Raw genomic sequence first — 15,540 nt, 5'->3', positions numbered from 1 at the left:
GCTGTGAGAACATGCAGACAATGCATTAACTCAGCTTGATAAAACACAATAGCTATTAAAAAAGAAAGCAAGCCTCAAAACTGCAACATATCTCTCACTACCAGCCTTGAATGACTGCTTCCTATGCTTTCTATTAGAAAGATTCAAAGATGCCAGTAACCTTACAGCTGGTGACTGCAATAACAGAGGGTAACAAAACAGAAGTAATGAATGCCTCCTTGTTAAGCATTTTGTTTGTGCTGTTCCAAAAGAGATCTGCCAAGAACTTTCTCTGCAAACCTTATTTTTCTGGGATTTGTAACTTGGCTGCAAAACCACCAATGTGATAATGCCCAGTTCAAAAGAATTCAGGTTATGAGTTTTAAAATATTTTCATTATTAATACATTAAAATCAGAGTAAACATTAAAAAAAATAGCACTTCATGTATTTCTTAGTTGCTTTATGGAAAAACCACTCTGGTTATCAAGTTTGCACCCCAGATCATTATATGTTTTCTAACCCCTTGGTATTAAATAAGTCTGAAGAACTGCAACATGAAAGCAGACTTGTGTGTGTATGGTCAAATCTCCACTGACGTGTATTTTAAGTAAGACTGTATGAAACACATATGAATCACTCATGGGATTCTATCTGCTAAACAATTCAGTGGATTAAATCTGTGCTAATTCTTAATACAATTCAGCTGACCTGGGTGTAAGGCCAGGTTGTGAAAAAAGTTGGCTATCACACTATTGTTACAAAATAATAATCCTAGAATTTCCATGTTAAATTGTGTCAGGTTGTTTTTGTTTTGTTTTTAACCAAATGATTCAAAGCTTTGGGCTATTCAAAAATCCAGTTTCAGTGTTCCCGTTTTCGTTTCCTGCACATGACCCATTAGGACAAGGTAATTTTGTTCAGTTCCTTGCCAAAGCAATATTGTTTCCTGTGGCAACCAGCAAGATACGTACAAATTAGATTTCAGGCACAACACAGATTGTAGTGCAAGCTAAGGAAGCTTTCTTTCAAGCAACAGCTAAGTGTCAAGAAGCAAGAAGGCCATGATAATTGCCTGAGCTGTGAAAAAGTGGTGGCTTAGGTTTATACTTAAAAGGAGGAAACCTCCCAGAGATTCAAAACTAAGAGAAACAATAAAAACCTATCAAAAAATTATAAAACCTTTCTGAATATATCTAGTAAGATCATTTCAAAGGAACAGGGCCAGCAAATACCATGAGACAGAGTAGCTTAGAAGTGTTTCTGCTAATTTTCCTGACTGAGTTTTCCCCCAGGAAAATTTGTCCAGAGCACATTATCCCCCCAAATATCTCTATCTACCTTACAGTTCAACACAAATAATAAACAAGTAATCCTATGAAACAACAGTTCATCTGAGAAGATTTGTAATTCAGCCAAACATGCTGAGTATATAAGGACTTTAGCATTCTTGAGGAGTTTTAATGAACCAAAGCAAGTCTTCATACTTGGATTCTCATTCTGCTCAGCTCCAGAGTAAAGTAAAGCTGCAGGGAAACAGCTCCCCTTGACATTAACACTGTAAATACTTGAAAAATAGAGTACTACTGCACTATACAGCCTGAACAAAGAAATAACATGGCTAGCCAGACAACAGACACGTAAGAACAAAGCGCTCCTACCAGATCAGTGGAACATGGAGGAAAAAGACAAGGTAGAGAAAAGGCTCCTGCATTACTGACGCTGTCTGCTCTGCAAGAAGCCACAAAGGTACTCAGTGGTTACAATAGGGTGTTGGCCTGGGAAGCATGACATGCCTTCCTTTAATGATTAAAGAGCCAGCAGAAGCACAGACACAATATCTCCATGCAGATGGCTCTTAATCTTCTGTTGATACACAGGAAACCTGCTCTCTAGCAGCAGCAAGGATATTTCTGTGGGACATGGCTCTCTTAAATAATGAAATCAAGAGCAATGTACTAATACCAAAGCCTTTTTTGTTATTGCTTACCTGGTCTTACAATATATAAAACTTTATCATTTTGACTATGAACTAAATGGGTTGTCACTTTGTTCTGCATTTCTATCATGATATCCTGGGCTCTGAATACCATTTCTATGACCTACTACAACATAAATAGCATTTATAATTCTTATTTTGTCATCTGCTTCTAATGAAATATTCTGCCTCCAGCTCATCTCTTTCCTCACAGAAGTCAAATAGTGTTCCTAATTATACCAGTACAATACCACCTAAGATGGTGGTAAAAGAGAAGAAACATGGCAGCATGCCCTCTACTTTCAATCCACTTGTTTCCCCATCTCTTCCGACCAGGACTTACTGATTGTACCAGTACAGGTTGGGGGTTGACCTGCTGGAAAGTAGTGAAGGGGAAAGGGACCTGGGGGTCCTGGTGGATAGGAGGATGACCATGAGCCAGCAATGTGCTCTTGCGGCCAAGAAGGCAAATGGCATCTTAGGGTGCATTAGAAAGGGAGTGGTTAGTAGGTCAAGAGAGGTTCTCCTCCCCCTCTACTCAGCCTTGGTGAGGCCGCATCTGGAATATTGCGTCCAGTTCTGGGCCCCTCTGTTCAAGAAGGACAGGGAATTGCTTGAAGGAGTCCAGCGCAGAGCCACAAAGATGATTAAGGGAGTGGAACATCTCCCTTATGAGGAGAGGCTGAGGGAGCTGGGTCTCTTTAGCTTGGAGAAGAGGAGACTGAGGGGTGACCTCATCAATGTTTACAAATATGTAAAGGGTAGGTGTCAGGATGATGGAGCTAGGCTTTTTTCAGTGATATCCAGTGATAGGACAAGGGGCAATGGGTGTAAACTGGAGCATAGGAAGTTCCACGTTAACATCAGGAAGAACTTCTTTACTGTAAGAGTGACAGAGCACTGGAACAGGTTGCCCAGGGGGGTTGTGGAGTCTCCTACACTGGAGATATTCAAGGCCCGCCTGGACAAGTTCCTGTGTGATGTACTGTAGGTTACCCTGCTCTTGCAGGGGGGTTGGACTAGATGATCTTTTTAGGTCCCTTCCAACCCTTGGGATTCTGTGATTCTGTGATTTCCCCCCCTCTTTCAAGAGCATATCATCAGCTGGGGCAAAGACTCTCAAGTATCCAATTTCAACAGTTACTCTATGCATAGCAAAATACTCAGCTGAACAAACTGGACCCTCATCAAAAAAATCTGTTCTGTTTCCTCACATTCTCCAATCAGGCAATTGCTTCCTTTCTTTTAAGAACAAATAGAAAAGGAAGAAAGAATTTGACACAGAGACTTGCCAGACCAAAAGGAAACAGTGCCTGCTAACTAACTCTTCCCCTTGCTGATTCTTCCCTCATTTAGTAAATTATCATCTGTGGCTGTTAAAACAGACCCTGGATTATGGGGGATTATGAAGCACTGTGCAGAAATGGGATTCTCCTCTGCACTTGGCCTGTCTCAGACTGCTTCCAGAGCAGCAGCCATCACAAGGGCTCAAGCATTCCCTGAACAGCAAGTTTCAGCCTCCTTGTCCCCTTCCTTCATCTGTATCCAACTACACTGGCTCATACAATGCCAGGGTTCTCTTTCTGACACCCGTGATGATGATGAACACTTCTATCGCCAACAAGTGGGACCATGACTGCTCCCCACCCAAGTGAGACAGCTGAGATAACAACCTATGCTTTAGCAGAGCCATGTATATTATATAGAAAGAATACCATATGAGGACAGAATAACCAGAGAGATGTATAAACCTTTTGTATGTAATTTATCTTTTGAGACTTTCTAGAAGAAAGAAATCATGCAGATTTTTTCTTCAAATATTCTGCATAACACCCCTAATCCAGAAACACAATTACATACACACTTAAATTTAATCATGTCTGTAGCACCAGATTTCAAATGGGAACTACACATCTGATTAACATAAGCTTAAAAAAAATCCTTGTTAGAGCCAAGTTTTCATTACTAAATATATATATATACACACATTTAGTTTAACGCAAGTATTAAAATAATTGTTCTTTCCATGTTTCTAATATGTATTGAAATAGAAGAGTATTTAAATCAAATGCTCTACATGAGGCTTAGATATCCTATACATTTTTGTATATTGCACATGCTTCCAAATGAACTCTACAGCATACCTCTTGTAAAGCTACTCAGAAAAATTTATAAATAAAAAAGTTACCCCAAAAAAGAATTAAATTTAACAGTTCTGTGCACTCAGGTTGTGATAACCTTACCATGCATGCATAATCAAAATCTCCAAAGCCATAAAGGGTCACTGTGTATAAACGGTTACAATGAACATCTTTGCTACACACTTTCCACAGACACATTTTAAAAAGTGTACCAGCTATTTACACCTGCTCCCTAAGGTAGTTGCCAAAAATTCATCCATAACATGCAATTTCTTAGGAAGTTAAGGGAAACTGCCAAAAGAAAAAACAAGAACCAACCAAACAAAAATAAATCAGTGAAAAATTCTGTCTTCACAACCAGCCCTTGCAAAGAACAACTTTATTGCAATTAAATGACACTAGAATGTTACTGTTTGAACACAGAATTCTCTCCTGTTTAGTGCTGTTCTCATTCAGACACACATGGGCTTCAGTGGAAACTGAAAGCAGGGCCAAAAGATGGGGAACTGAAGTCTATTCATGCCCCACTAAGAAATCATGCATATGCTCAAAACAAATAAGCTTTTATGAACACTCAGATATTTCTTCACATGTAGAAGCAGAATTAAAAAAAAAAAACAGCCAGTCACTTCAATGGACTACAGTTCAACAGGAAAAAGTGCACTATTTAGTATTCACTGTCATTCAGACTTTTTCACTAACTTCTGCTAACTGATTTATTCTTAGACCTGAATGTCAAATTGGAAAAGTAGAGTCATGCCCATTTTTCTCCGAACTGAGGTGCAAATAAAGCATTATCCAACAGCTACCATAATGGTAATAAGATTACATTTGCTGTTGTTGTTGTTCAAAGTGGTCTTTCGAATTTAAGTTTCTCCCCAGACATTTATTTTACTACTCTAGTATTTAAAGGTTATATTCATAAAATCACATTAAGGATTTTCACCAGAAAACATGTGAGGCACCAAGTGGCCATGAAAGAGACAGTACACAGATTTCAGCTAATGAAGGAGGCTAAGATCTATTCCACATGTTTTAAAGTTCATAATAGAAAATATCAGTTATACGAGGGTATTCATGCTCTTCACAGAGAACGTGGCAACAGTGGAATGTCGAGCAGAAAGGCCTGGAATTAGTGAGCATTGCACAGCACACCTGGAAAGAAAAGTAATGCAAAACCCCCTAGCATGAGTGCAATTCCAGGAGATGCGCAGAACATGAGAACAGTCAGTGTGAAAGCCAGGTTAAAAAAATTAAATATAAATTTACCCTCAGAAAAGATGATGCCCAAGTGACCAGAGAAAAAAAACAAACAAATCAACAAGCCACAAGTGTCAGATGAGATGAAAGACACTGCCTCTCACAGACCACAGGAAAGGAACAGATCTGTTGCTTGGTTAGACCCAGTGGAATTGACATGGGGAAGACGGAAATTCTTTTCCCCCCTTCACAGAGCTACATTAGGTCAAAGCCAAGTTCAGGAAATGAAACCCATAGCATCCAAGTATTAAGAGAAGTGACTTAGGTACCGCATTTAATTCTCATTGGGCAGTTTTTTGGTTGTCCAAATTTCAGTAGTAAACGAGCTAAAGTAGCTATTACTCTACTGTTTTCCATTTTTTACCTGTATAAAGGAAAAAAAATCATAGGCAATCCAATTAAACTCTCACACAAAGCTTTATTTTCCCTCTGACACATGACTTTACTGGAATCTGTAAAGTTTGTAAACTGTTTTCTTAACTTTTAAATGCCTCAGCACTTTCTGGTTGCAAATTAATAGAAGAATTTTAAAGACAATAACTATGTAACTATTCTTGTACTTTTGTTATCATCCTGCAACAGGAAGAACATACTCCCCTCCAAAATCATGCACTGATAAAACTCCTAACTTGCAAAAAACTACATAAATGCATTTCAGTAATAATGCCAAAAAAAATTTAATAATTCAGAGACTCACCTGATAATAAATATTTTAAAAAATAATTTCTTCACTCTTACAGTTCTACTGTTTTCACCATTACCCATAAGAGACTGGAATATCAGTAGTTCAAGTTCATAAGTCATAGAATCATAGAATAGTTAGGGTTGGAAAGGACCTCAAGATCATCTAGTTCCAACCCCCCTGCCATGGGCAGGGACACTTCACACTAAACCATCCCACACAAGGCTTCATCCAACCTGGCCTTGAGCACCGCCAGGGATGGAGCACTCACAATCTCCCTGGGCAACTGATTCCAGTGTCATCCTATGCTGTAATAGCCTTACAGAATTATGTATAGATTACCTGTTCAACCTCACATACCCAACACCAAACCTGCTAAAGCACATTTCTGAAGGATCACACTAGGACATAACTGCTTCTAGGTCTGTATGTTGACAGACAGTACCACATCAAGCTGTGCATGCTGCCTCTTTGCCAGAGGTTACAGGCCACAGGACACACCCCTCCCATCAGCTACTACCACCGTCTACCATGACTGATATCCTCTAAGCTAAGGCAAATAGATGGGATCATCTTAAATAGGCAAATTTGATAGCAGCAATTAAAGATAATTATCCCTACAGTGTTATTCCTAGTCTTTTTTCACCACCAAGACTGAAGCATTACACAGCAGAATACTTGTTAACTGCTGTGTTTGTGGATTTGCCCTAATAGAATCATAGAATCATAGAATGGTTAGGGTTGGAAGGGACCTCAAGATCATCTAGTTCCAACCCCCCTGCCATGGACAGAGACACCTCTCACTAAACCATACAACACAAGGCTTCAATACAACCAACTCAAAGGTGAATGTTTTACTACCTTTTGAAGGTAGCATGATAAATTGTTCACTAAGGCCAAGTCTGGCTACAGATAGTGCCACAGCAAAGCCAGTAATGGCATTACTAATTTCAAACATTTTACCTTTATTATCAACTACTGTGAGGAATGAAGTTATGCATGAAATCTTATTCCAGTTTGAACACTCGTAATCTAGCACTAGCCTGAATTTAGTCTAAGGGCATCTTCTCTACATGACCTCTTCACAAGTCAAGTAAATCTTAACAGAAGTAGAAAACATCAAACCCAAACAAAACAAAAAACTATCTCCCAAGGTTACAACTATCAGCAACAACTGCCATCCACACTATTATTCATAGCTTCATGGTCGTATTTGTTGCCCGCACTGACTACAGGCTTGGTACACTGACTGTGTAAATGCCTAGACACATGACAGTGAAGAACCAGGTTTATGATATAATTACACAATAAAACTAGTCAAATGGGTTTCTAATTTGGGGTAGAGGGAGGGAGAGGAAAAGAGAAAGAAGGTAAGAAAAAAGTATGTATGCGTGACTTGCCTGTTTTAATCTGTAACACTTTGTCTTTCCACTTGGAAGGAACTTCAAAGTATGAAACAGCAGCAGAAAGACTGCATACAGAAGAGGTTATCACTATTTAAAATATTTGAGGATAAACAGGCGCAGAAGGGGATGATTCCTCACTCAGTTTTTCTGTTTATCTACTCTGAAAAATTAGAGCAAATTTTAATAATTTGCCATGTTGACTGCTGGTATCTTTGATGATGCAATAAGCAACACTGCATTTTAGCATGTCTGCAGAAGCAGAAGATCTGGCACAAGCACTCCAGCAACTGGTGGTGATGTCTTCTTTTTGGCTCACACATATTTGATTTTATATTCATATGTTCACTTCTAAGAGCACTGAACAAATTAAAAAATCCCACTTAGATTGTAGTTACCACAACACAGCGTTTATAGATTTTGTTCTGTGACTGAACAGGTTTCATCGGCACAAAGCCTCTCTACCAAGAATTTCTGCATTTTAAATTAGACTGGTAGCAATGTTGTATGTACCTACCCATAGTTGTATCTATTGCCACTTTTGAGATGCATCCCCTAAAACAAAATTCACTTTTCAAGTAACAAGAGGCTTGTGATTGCAAGAATTTAGGACACATCTGTATTTGCCTCAGGGAAGTGTCACTAGTCTCAGTGTCTGGTACAGTGCAGTTGTATATGTGATATTCTGCAAGTGCATAGGAACAAATGATAAATACAGGAGTACATTAAATATATGCAATGGCTTCTTAGTTGGATTACAACACATTTCTGTAAGAAAGCTGTTCCTGAAAACTTCGTATTATTTCATAGGCACTAGTTTGTAATCTTTTGCCCTAAAGGTAAAAGGATCCTATATCCATCATACTTAAATGATCACCTTACAGTCTTCTTAAACATGTTGTCCTGTAGGCTGATCTGATTTTTTGGTATTTTATCAGTCATACAAGAAATAAATGAGTTGGAATCTAGGACATATGTATTTTTTTCTAGCTCTAATCATGTGAGGTTTTAAAGCATAAGAATTCCAAGTGTTTGATGTTAAATATAGAGGAAGAATTGAACTCATTTTCTAGCGGCAACTGTAAAAAAAGAAATTAAAATGCTGGCTAACATAACATTTCAAAAGTATATATAAAAGTAATTCAGGAAAATTTGCAAATATAGGTTTTACTTTAGTTGTTGAAAACGAAGGATATACTCCTCCTGAACAGCGAACATTTTCGCAAGTCACACGTGTATGTTAATTTGGTATTATTCTTCCCATTTCTGCTGTAGAGGATCTGGGAATGTCAGTCGTAAGTGTGCTAACGCAAGGATTTCTAAACTTTCCTCCTCCCCTCCCATTTGCTGAATATTGCCAGCAGCAGCTCCTAGTTTTGTAACTAGCTATGTACCACTTATGAGAGGTATGCATGACAGTTTCGGAATTCCATCCCAGAGAGCACATGGGGAAATACTCAGCAATAATCTTTTCAAATGTTGACCTCCATAACCCTTTAATTTTCTCATTCCTAGTAAATATAGATTAATGTCAGTAAAACTGTAAAGTACACTATGACTTCATCATCATGGTATTTGTATAATTGTGCACATGAAATGCTAGAAGTATACGCAGCCTTGTAGCAGTGGAAAATCTCTGTCCTGATCAATTCATAGTCCACTTTAAACACAAATAAAAACCTGGATACTGTTTGAAACCTTACAGTACAATGCTAAGACTCTGACTAAATATTCTTTTCCAGACTCAGTGGGGCTGGAAAAAAAACCAACCCAACATAAACCAAATCAAAATCAAACCCACCTCAGACTGCATCAGTGGGAAGACACAATTTACCATAAGAAGGGGAGGGGAACCAACAAAAAAACCCACCCTAAAGGCAGGTTAGCTGTCCTGATGTAAGTCAGAAGTGGTCCTTCAGTGACCCAAGACGTGTCCAGATCAGGTTCCTTAACTGCGTCACCACAGCTTACTGGAGCACCCAGGCTGGCAGGGAAGGAGGGCACATTTCTACATTACACCAACCTAATAACTATTTGTTGCCAAAAAGCACAAATTTATTGCCCCCTGGCACTATGGGTCACCCAGTTACACAGTGGCCATGCAGGGCCTCCCCATCAGGGGTTGCCACCAAGACTGCCACACCCACAGACCCGCACCTCCGAGCCAACTCATCCCAACAAATGCAAGTCATTAATCACCCAGGTACTAGTTCCTACTGTGACTAATATTTCCACACAGGCTGCTGTTAAAGTGATTTCACGCATTTCCAAAACCAGCCCAGGTACAGGTGAGTGAGGCAGCCGATGGTCTCTAGAGCTAATTGTTACCACTGCCTGTAATTACGGTTATTACGTGAGCAGGCCCTGAACCATTTTAAGGCTCTGTCATTTTTCTACCCGAGCATTCGAGAAGTTATATATAGACGCAATTTAAAAGAGGAGGGACCAATTCATCAAGAGGGACGACAAGCCCGCCGCCGCGGCCCGGCCCGGCCCGGCGCACAGAGGCGGCCGCGGCTCCTCAGCCCCGCTGGCTCGCAGCGCTGGGGCTGGTCCCGACCTTCCCTCAAGAGCACCACCAGGAGCCAGCGGCCGCGCGCGGGAAGGCCCGCCTGGCCCCGCGGTGCGAAGCGGCGACGCCGGCAGCGGGCGGGCCGCACGCCCGCGGGACACCGCCCTTCTCCCCACAGCCGGGCGCTCCCTTACCGGCGGGAAACACTCCGCCTCTCCCTCCTGCTGAGCTGGGCTGGGCTGAGCTGGGCTGGGCTGGGCTGGGCTCCGCCCGCCCGAGAGCCCCCAGACCGGAGGCAATGCCCACCTTGCCCGAAGCCAACACGCGGCCCGGCGCCACGAACCCCGCGGTGCGGTAGGGGCGCCATGTGACCGCCGGGCGGCGGAGGGCGGCCCACTCCGCTCCGCCCCACGCAGCTCCGCCCCTGCCCCTGGCGCCCGAACTGGGAGGCCGTGGCGTTAGCGCATGCGCAGCCGCTTCTCGCCCATCCAGTGCGGCAGCCGCGGGTGGAGACCCGCAGCGGCGGCGGCTGACGGGAGCGCGTCCCCGCGCTGAGGGGCGGCGGGGCAGCGCCCGGGAGCGGGGCAGCGGTAAGGGGGGCCCGGCACCGCTCCTGTCGCGCTGCGGGCCGCTGCTGAGACGTGGCGCGGTGGGCTGTGCAGCGGTTTGGGGCTGGTCCCCGGCGTTTTGACATCTCGGCGTCCCTGCCGGGGCCGCGTAGGGCCGTATCACGGCCTGCTGCGGCTGCGGGGGCCTTGCTAGCGGCTCCGGACCTGCGCCGAGGGGCTGGCGGCGGCCTGGGGAGCCCAGCTCTGGCCGGAGGGTATCCCCAGGGAAGCGGTGGCCGGGACCGCCGGGGGCCGTTTTTCGGAGGGTGGGGGGCGGCGTGAGTGAATTGAGACAAAGAGCGAGGAGGAGGAGGAGGAAGAAGAAGAAGAGGACACTCGGGCTCTGCTACATTCCTGTGCGGAGGAAGGCGGGAGGCGGCGTTAGCCCTTTACGGACAGCTGGGTTCAGCGCTGGCCTCAGCTGCTGTCGGCGTATTTACAGGCGTCTCTCCCGGCCGCGGGAGGAGGCGGAGGAAGAACCATGTAAGGTCCCAATTGTCAGGGGTCCTGTGAGAAGATGGGGGATGCCGTAGACGCCAAGGAGATGAGGAAGACTTTCATTGTTCCTGCCATCAAACCTTTTGACCATTATGATTTCTCTCGAGCGAAAATCGCCTGTAATCTCGCCTGGCTAGTGGCCAAAGCCTTTGGGACAGGTAGGTGGCGTCTTCTTCTTCTTCCATTTCTTTGATGCTGATTCCTGCTTGGTTGCTTCGCTCTTGAGGACGTGCGAGTCCTCCCCTGGGGAGCTGAGAAAGGGGGGTAGGAGGTGCGTAGGAAATTGCTTTGGTCTATTCCTTAATCTTTAGTTCCCTTTATACCTTGTGGGGGTTTTTAGTGTGCTTTTAATTTTGCCTTTTTTTCTTTTTTTGTGTGTGTGTGTGTGTGTGTTTTAATTACCTGTAGTCTTTTTGGAAAACCACAGTTTCTGTTGGCAAGTAATTTTTGTGTATTGCAGTTACTGCAGTTCTATTTGAGGACTCAAGCTCTGTAAATGGTGTTTTATTTATTCCCCGGGTCACACTTCTAGAATGCAAAAAAGCCTTAAACAGCCATGTAATCCGTGTTTGTTGTTTCGATAATTTTTCTAATGTTGCTTTAAGAGCTGAATTGGGGGCTAGCAATGGAAATAGAAGTGTGCTGTTTTGACATGTGTGACAGTAGCCTGTAGCTATTTGAGTGGTTAAGCAGTAAGAAGGGTTTCATGAAAAAAGAGCGTTTAATGCCAGGTTTTGGCTTGCACAATACATAAGGCTCTCCCTGTCTGCAAGCCTAAATGGAATTGATTATAATGCCTCCGAAAAGCATCACTGCTCTGTCTTTGAAAACCTGGGCCTTGAGGAATACCAAACCTATTATTCTGTGCCTGAAATATTGTTGGGCCTTGAGGAATACACCAGACTTACAGAAGTCTTCTGAGGGAAGGATTTTGAAAATTTACCAAGCTGTGGCTTTGTTTGGTTGGGTTTTTTTGTTGTTTTTTTTGTGGGGGTTTTTATTTTATTTTGTCTGTGTTTTTTTGTTTGTTTCTTGCTTTTGTTTGAATATAGCTGTAGTGTATCACTTGATGTATATCACTTGATGCTCTGTAGGTTTAAAATAGGATTTTTCTTAGAAATTGAATTACAAAGTAACAGTCAATATTTTTATCCCTATTCTTTATAGAGTAAGAAAAAAGGTTCCTTTTTCTGGAATTTTGCACCTTTTGCATTTGTTTAGGGCCAGAGTATTGTTATGCATTTGAATGGGATTAAAGGTGTACCTTTATGATGCCTTAGGGAGCTGTTTATATTTTACACGATGCTTCCCAAAAGCTGCTTTCAAAGTGGTTGAACTTAGTGAAATTTCAGTAATGTCAGTAGCTATGGAAATAGTGTTTGTCACTTCAGAAAGAAGAAAAGGAACAAAATACTGTTTGCATATAAAAATTTGTCAATTAACTCTGTTTACTTTCTTTTGTGAAATCTGGGCAAGTATATAATATTTTTATGTGTGCTTTTATTGGCTATGCAGACATAAGAGATAAAATCGTAGTAGTGAAAATTCTTGGAAGACCTTGATTCAGCATTTTCAGAGATCTTTTTATGTAGCTATCTTTTTCGGTAGCTTGGTTGTATATACTCATGGGTTTCTGGGTGTACAGTGTTATGCCATTATATAACCCAGCATTCTAAACTGGAAAGTGTTTTCTACTGGAGTCTTACAGATTGTTGGCCTTTGGTTGTAATGTCTTTGTTTGTATTGGTTGAGTTTCTATTGGATGTGTAAAACAACTTGAAGGGTACTTTATTCCTACTTTATATAGAAAGTGTGATCCAAAACAAATTCCCTTAGTCTTTCTTTTCATTACCATGGTTGTTCTGAGATTCACAAATGAAACATGATCAGAGGAGATAATAGCTCCATCTGCCCTCTAAATACTGCCATAATGTAATAGTAGGAAGAGGGGTAAACACACAATTGTAGTATTTCTGATCTCACAGTTCTTCCACTAGGTTAATGTCAGTAGTAGCCTCAAAGAAGACTCTGTGGCTCAAGTCAGGAAAGACAGTATAAAAGAGCTGCATGTCTGCAATACAAATGGTTCCTTTATAGTTGGAGCGAAACAGGAGAACTGACCTTCACCTTTTCCAAAAAGGAAGCCTGGGGTTGTTACATTATTTTAGTTCTTCGGAATAGATCAGAACCTCAGCCGTGTCTTATCCCTGTTGTGATATACATTTGTACAGAGGAAATGGATAGGATGATTAGTGTGTTTATGGGTGCTGCATTTTATTTCTTTTTTTATCCCTGAAATGTTGGAATTCTTAAAGTGGGCTGGTGAAGCGAAGGATTTTTTTCCCCACCCTCGTTGAAATAAATTAATGCCATTCATTTTGATTAATGAAAAATCCGAGTTGTTGCAATCATGTATTCACTGAAAAAAACCCTAAATCTTTATATCTGTATATCAAATGGGCATATTTTTCCGTGGACATATTTCACATTCTTAAAAGCAAAGTTAAATACGATCAAAATTGTGGCTACAGCTCTGTTAGGTGTTGTGAAGAGAATTTTTCTAGGGGAAAAAGAAGATTTTTATATAAGTACTGTTTGTTAACATTTTATAGTGACTTTTTGTGGTTAGTTGATGTCTCTGTGTCCAAAAACTGAGACACCAATTGCATGTTGTTGTCATCCTCAGTGAAGCTGCAAGAGTAGACTCTGGTTTACAACACAGGCAAGTCAAAGCAAGTTGTCTTATAACTAAGGTCTCTTAAGAGAGTAAGGGTATTCTAACAGTTGTCAAAGGCATCTTGTATTATTATTTTTTAAGAAATGCCAATTGAACACAACATTAATATTTAAGAGGGAGTGTAGGATTTTGTGCTTTCATGTTTTGCTGCAGGTATGAAAGGGGGAATGTTTGACGTTAGAAATTAAAATGGCAAACACTAAATTGCAGCATTAACTTCCAGTGCTGGGAGTTAACCATTTCAGTATGGAAAAACTGCTTTTCAGAGAGATTGTTGAACTGTACTTTATGCTTCAGCTTAAAAGTATAATGGGACTTAATTCATAGGAATAATTTAAAAAAGGTCCTGACGTTGTGTTACTCTGTCCTTTGTATTCCTAAAACAATGGATGTAGATTTCATTATTTTGTAGTGTGAAGTTTCTGTTTTCTCAAAAAGTGGCTGGAAAGCATGTTATCCATCCATCATTCTAAACATACTGAGCTAAATATACATCTTTCCTGACAGATGTTTGTTTAGCCCGGTTTTTGAAAATCTCTAATTACAGAGATTCCTCAGTATGTCTGCTAGATAATTTGAATCCTTATTTACCTCGAGATGTTAGAACAGTCTTGATGTTTTTTGCTACACTGTAAATGATTAGTTATCCTATTCCTGGTGGATATATCCTATTCCCTGGTGGGTATCTTACCTGTTTAAGACCTCTTTCACATAATAAAAAAAGTGTCTTCTCTTTGTTCTGCTGCTTAGACAAAACAGGCTTTTTTTTTTTTTTTTCTCTGCTTCATTTTTTTAAGTCAAGGTTTTTTTGGGCTCTTTTTGGGTGTTTTGGTTTTGTTTGTTATTTTTTGTTTGGTTGGTTTTTTGCCTGTATTTTTTCTGTGGTAGGTTTTACATGAATTCTGTGCTTAAATCTAGAGCTAATGGGCAAGCTAAACTCTTATCAGTACAGGGTAGATTTGAAAAATTACTTCATCTTTCCAACCTGTAATACTCTCATTTATTCACTAGAATATAATGTTTGTCACTTTTGCATCAGCCTAGAACTGTTGACTCATTCAGTCTGTGATTCACTGTAGCTCCATATCTTTCTCTGCAGAACTGCTGCCTACTCAGTTGTTCCCATCTTGTAATTGTACAGTTGTAGGTTCCTGCTTTGCAGCTATACTTATATAACCGCATCCTATTTTCAAACCACTTCTACCACTTAACAAAATCATCTTGAATTAAAACTTTATATCCTGGAAAATGCTTTCAGTCCCATTGTAGCTTGGAATTGCTTCTCTAGCACCTCAGTACAGATGAAGGTACTAATTTTTGAACCTTGATGTACATATTCTTCCTGCTTGATAGGGGATATCTGAGTACTCTTGGAAAATTGTTTTTCAGGCAGGTTTGCATCCAATTTTTAGTTACTGAGTTAAGACTGTGTGACATGTATGATTCTCAGAAAATTATGGGAGTAATTTTAAACTCAAGTTAAATCTGTTGCTGTTCTACTGTTTATACAACATATTATCCTGCTACAGTAATAAATTTCACTGGTTTTGCATGAAGTATTTTTGACAGCAGTAAACTAAATAAAAGCTGCACAAATGTGAATGCTTGTGCTTAACTTTGCTGTGTTTTCTGCAGTCAAAATAAAATAGCCCATCCACCTTTTAACATTAAATTTATCCTTTATAGATGTCTGAAGCTATTGATTACAAATTGTATCATCTTTAATGAAACATTCCTCAAGAA

General features: G+C 40.8%; 2 protein-coding genes across 12 annotated transcripts in view; one reads left to right on the top strand and one right to left on the bottom strand.

Annotated features, from left to right (window-relative positions):
- DDX59 (DEAD-box helicase 59) overlaps positions 1-10,345 on the bottom strand; it is a 29,917-nt gene extending 19,572 nt beyond the window's left edge. For 7 of the 8 annotated variants that reach the window (XM_065675256.1, XM_065675257.1, XM_065675259.1 and 4 more), the window contains exon 1: positions 10,149-10,345. The gene's annotated coding sequence lies outside the window, so the exon portion shown is untranslated. The remainder of the gene's footprint in view (positions 1-10,148) is intronic. The other variant, XM_065675262.1, reaches the window with a different exon arrangement.
- Positions 10,242-15,540, top strand: part of CAMSAP2 (calmodulin regulated spectrin associated protein family member 2) — an 87,377-nt gene continuing 82,078 nt past the window's right edge. For 2 of the 4 annotated variants that reach the window (XM_065675244.1, XM_065675241.1), the window contains exon 1: positions 10,242-11,218. In XM_065675244.1, the coding sequence (XP_065531316.1) occupies positions 11,080-11,218 (139 nt within the window). In that variant the 5' untranslated portion in view covers positions 10,242-11,079. The remainder of the gene's footprint in view (positions 11,219-15,540) is intronic. The other 2 variants (XM_065675245.1, XM_065675242.1) reach the window with 1 other exon arrangement.

Source organism: Lathamus discolor, chromosome 3 (genome assembly GCF_037157495.1).
Source record: "Lathamus discolor isolate bLatDis1 chromosome 3, bLatDis1.hap1, whole genome shotgun sequence".
In the NCBI taxonomy this organism is placed as follows: domain Eukaryota; kingdom Metazoa; phylum Chordata; class Aves; order Psittaciformes; family Psittacidae; genus Lathamus; species Lathamus discolor.
The sequence above is the reverse complement of the archived record's forward strand: the minus strand, read 5'-3'. Positions and strand labels throughout refer to the sequence as shown.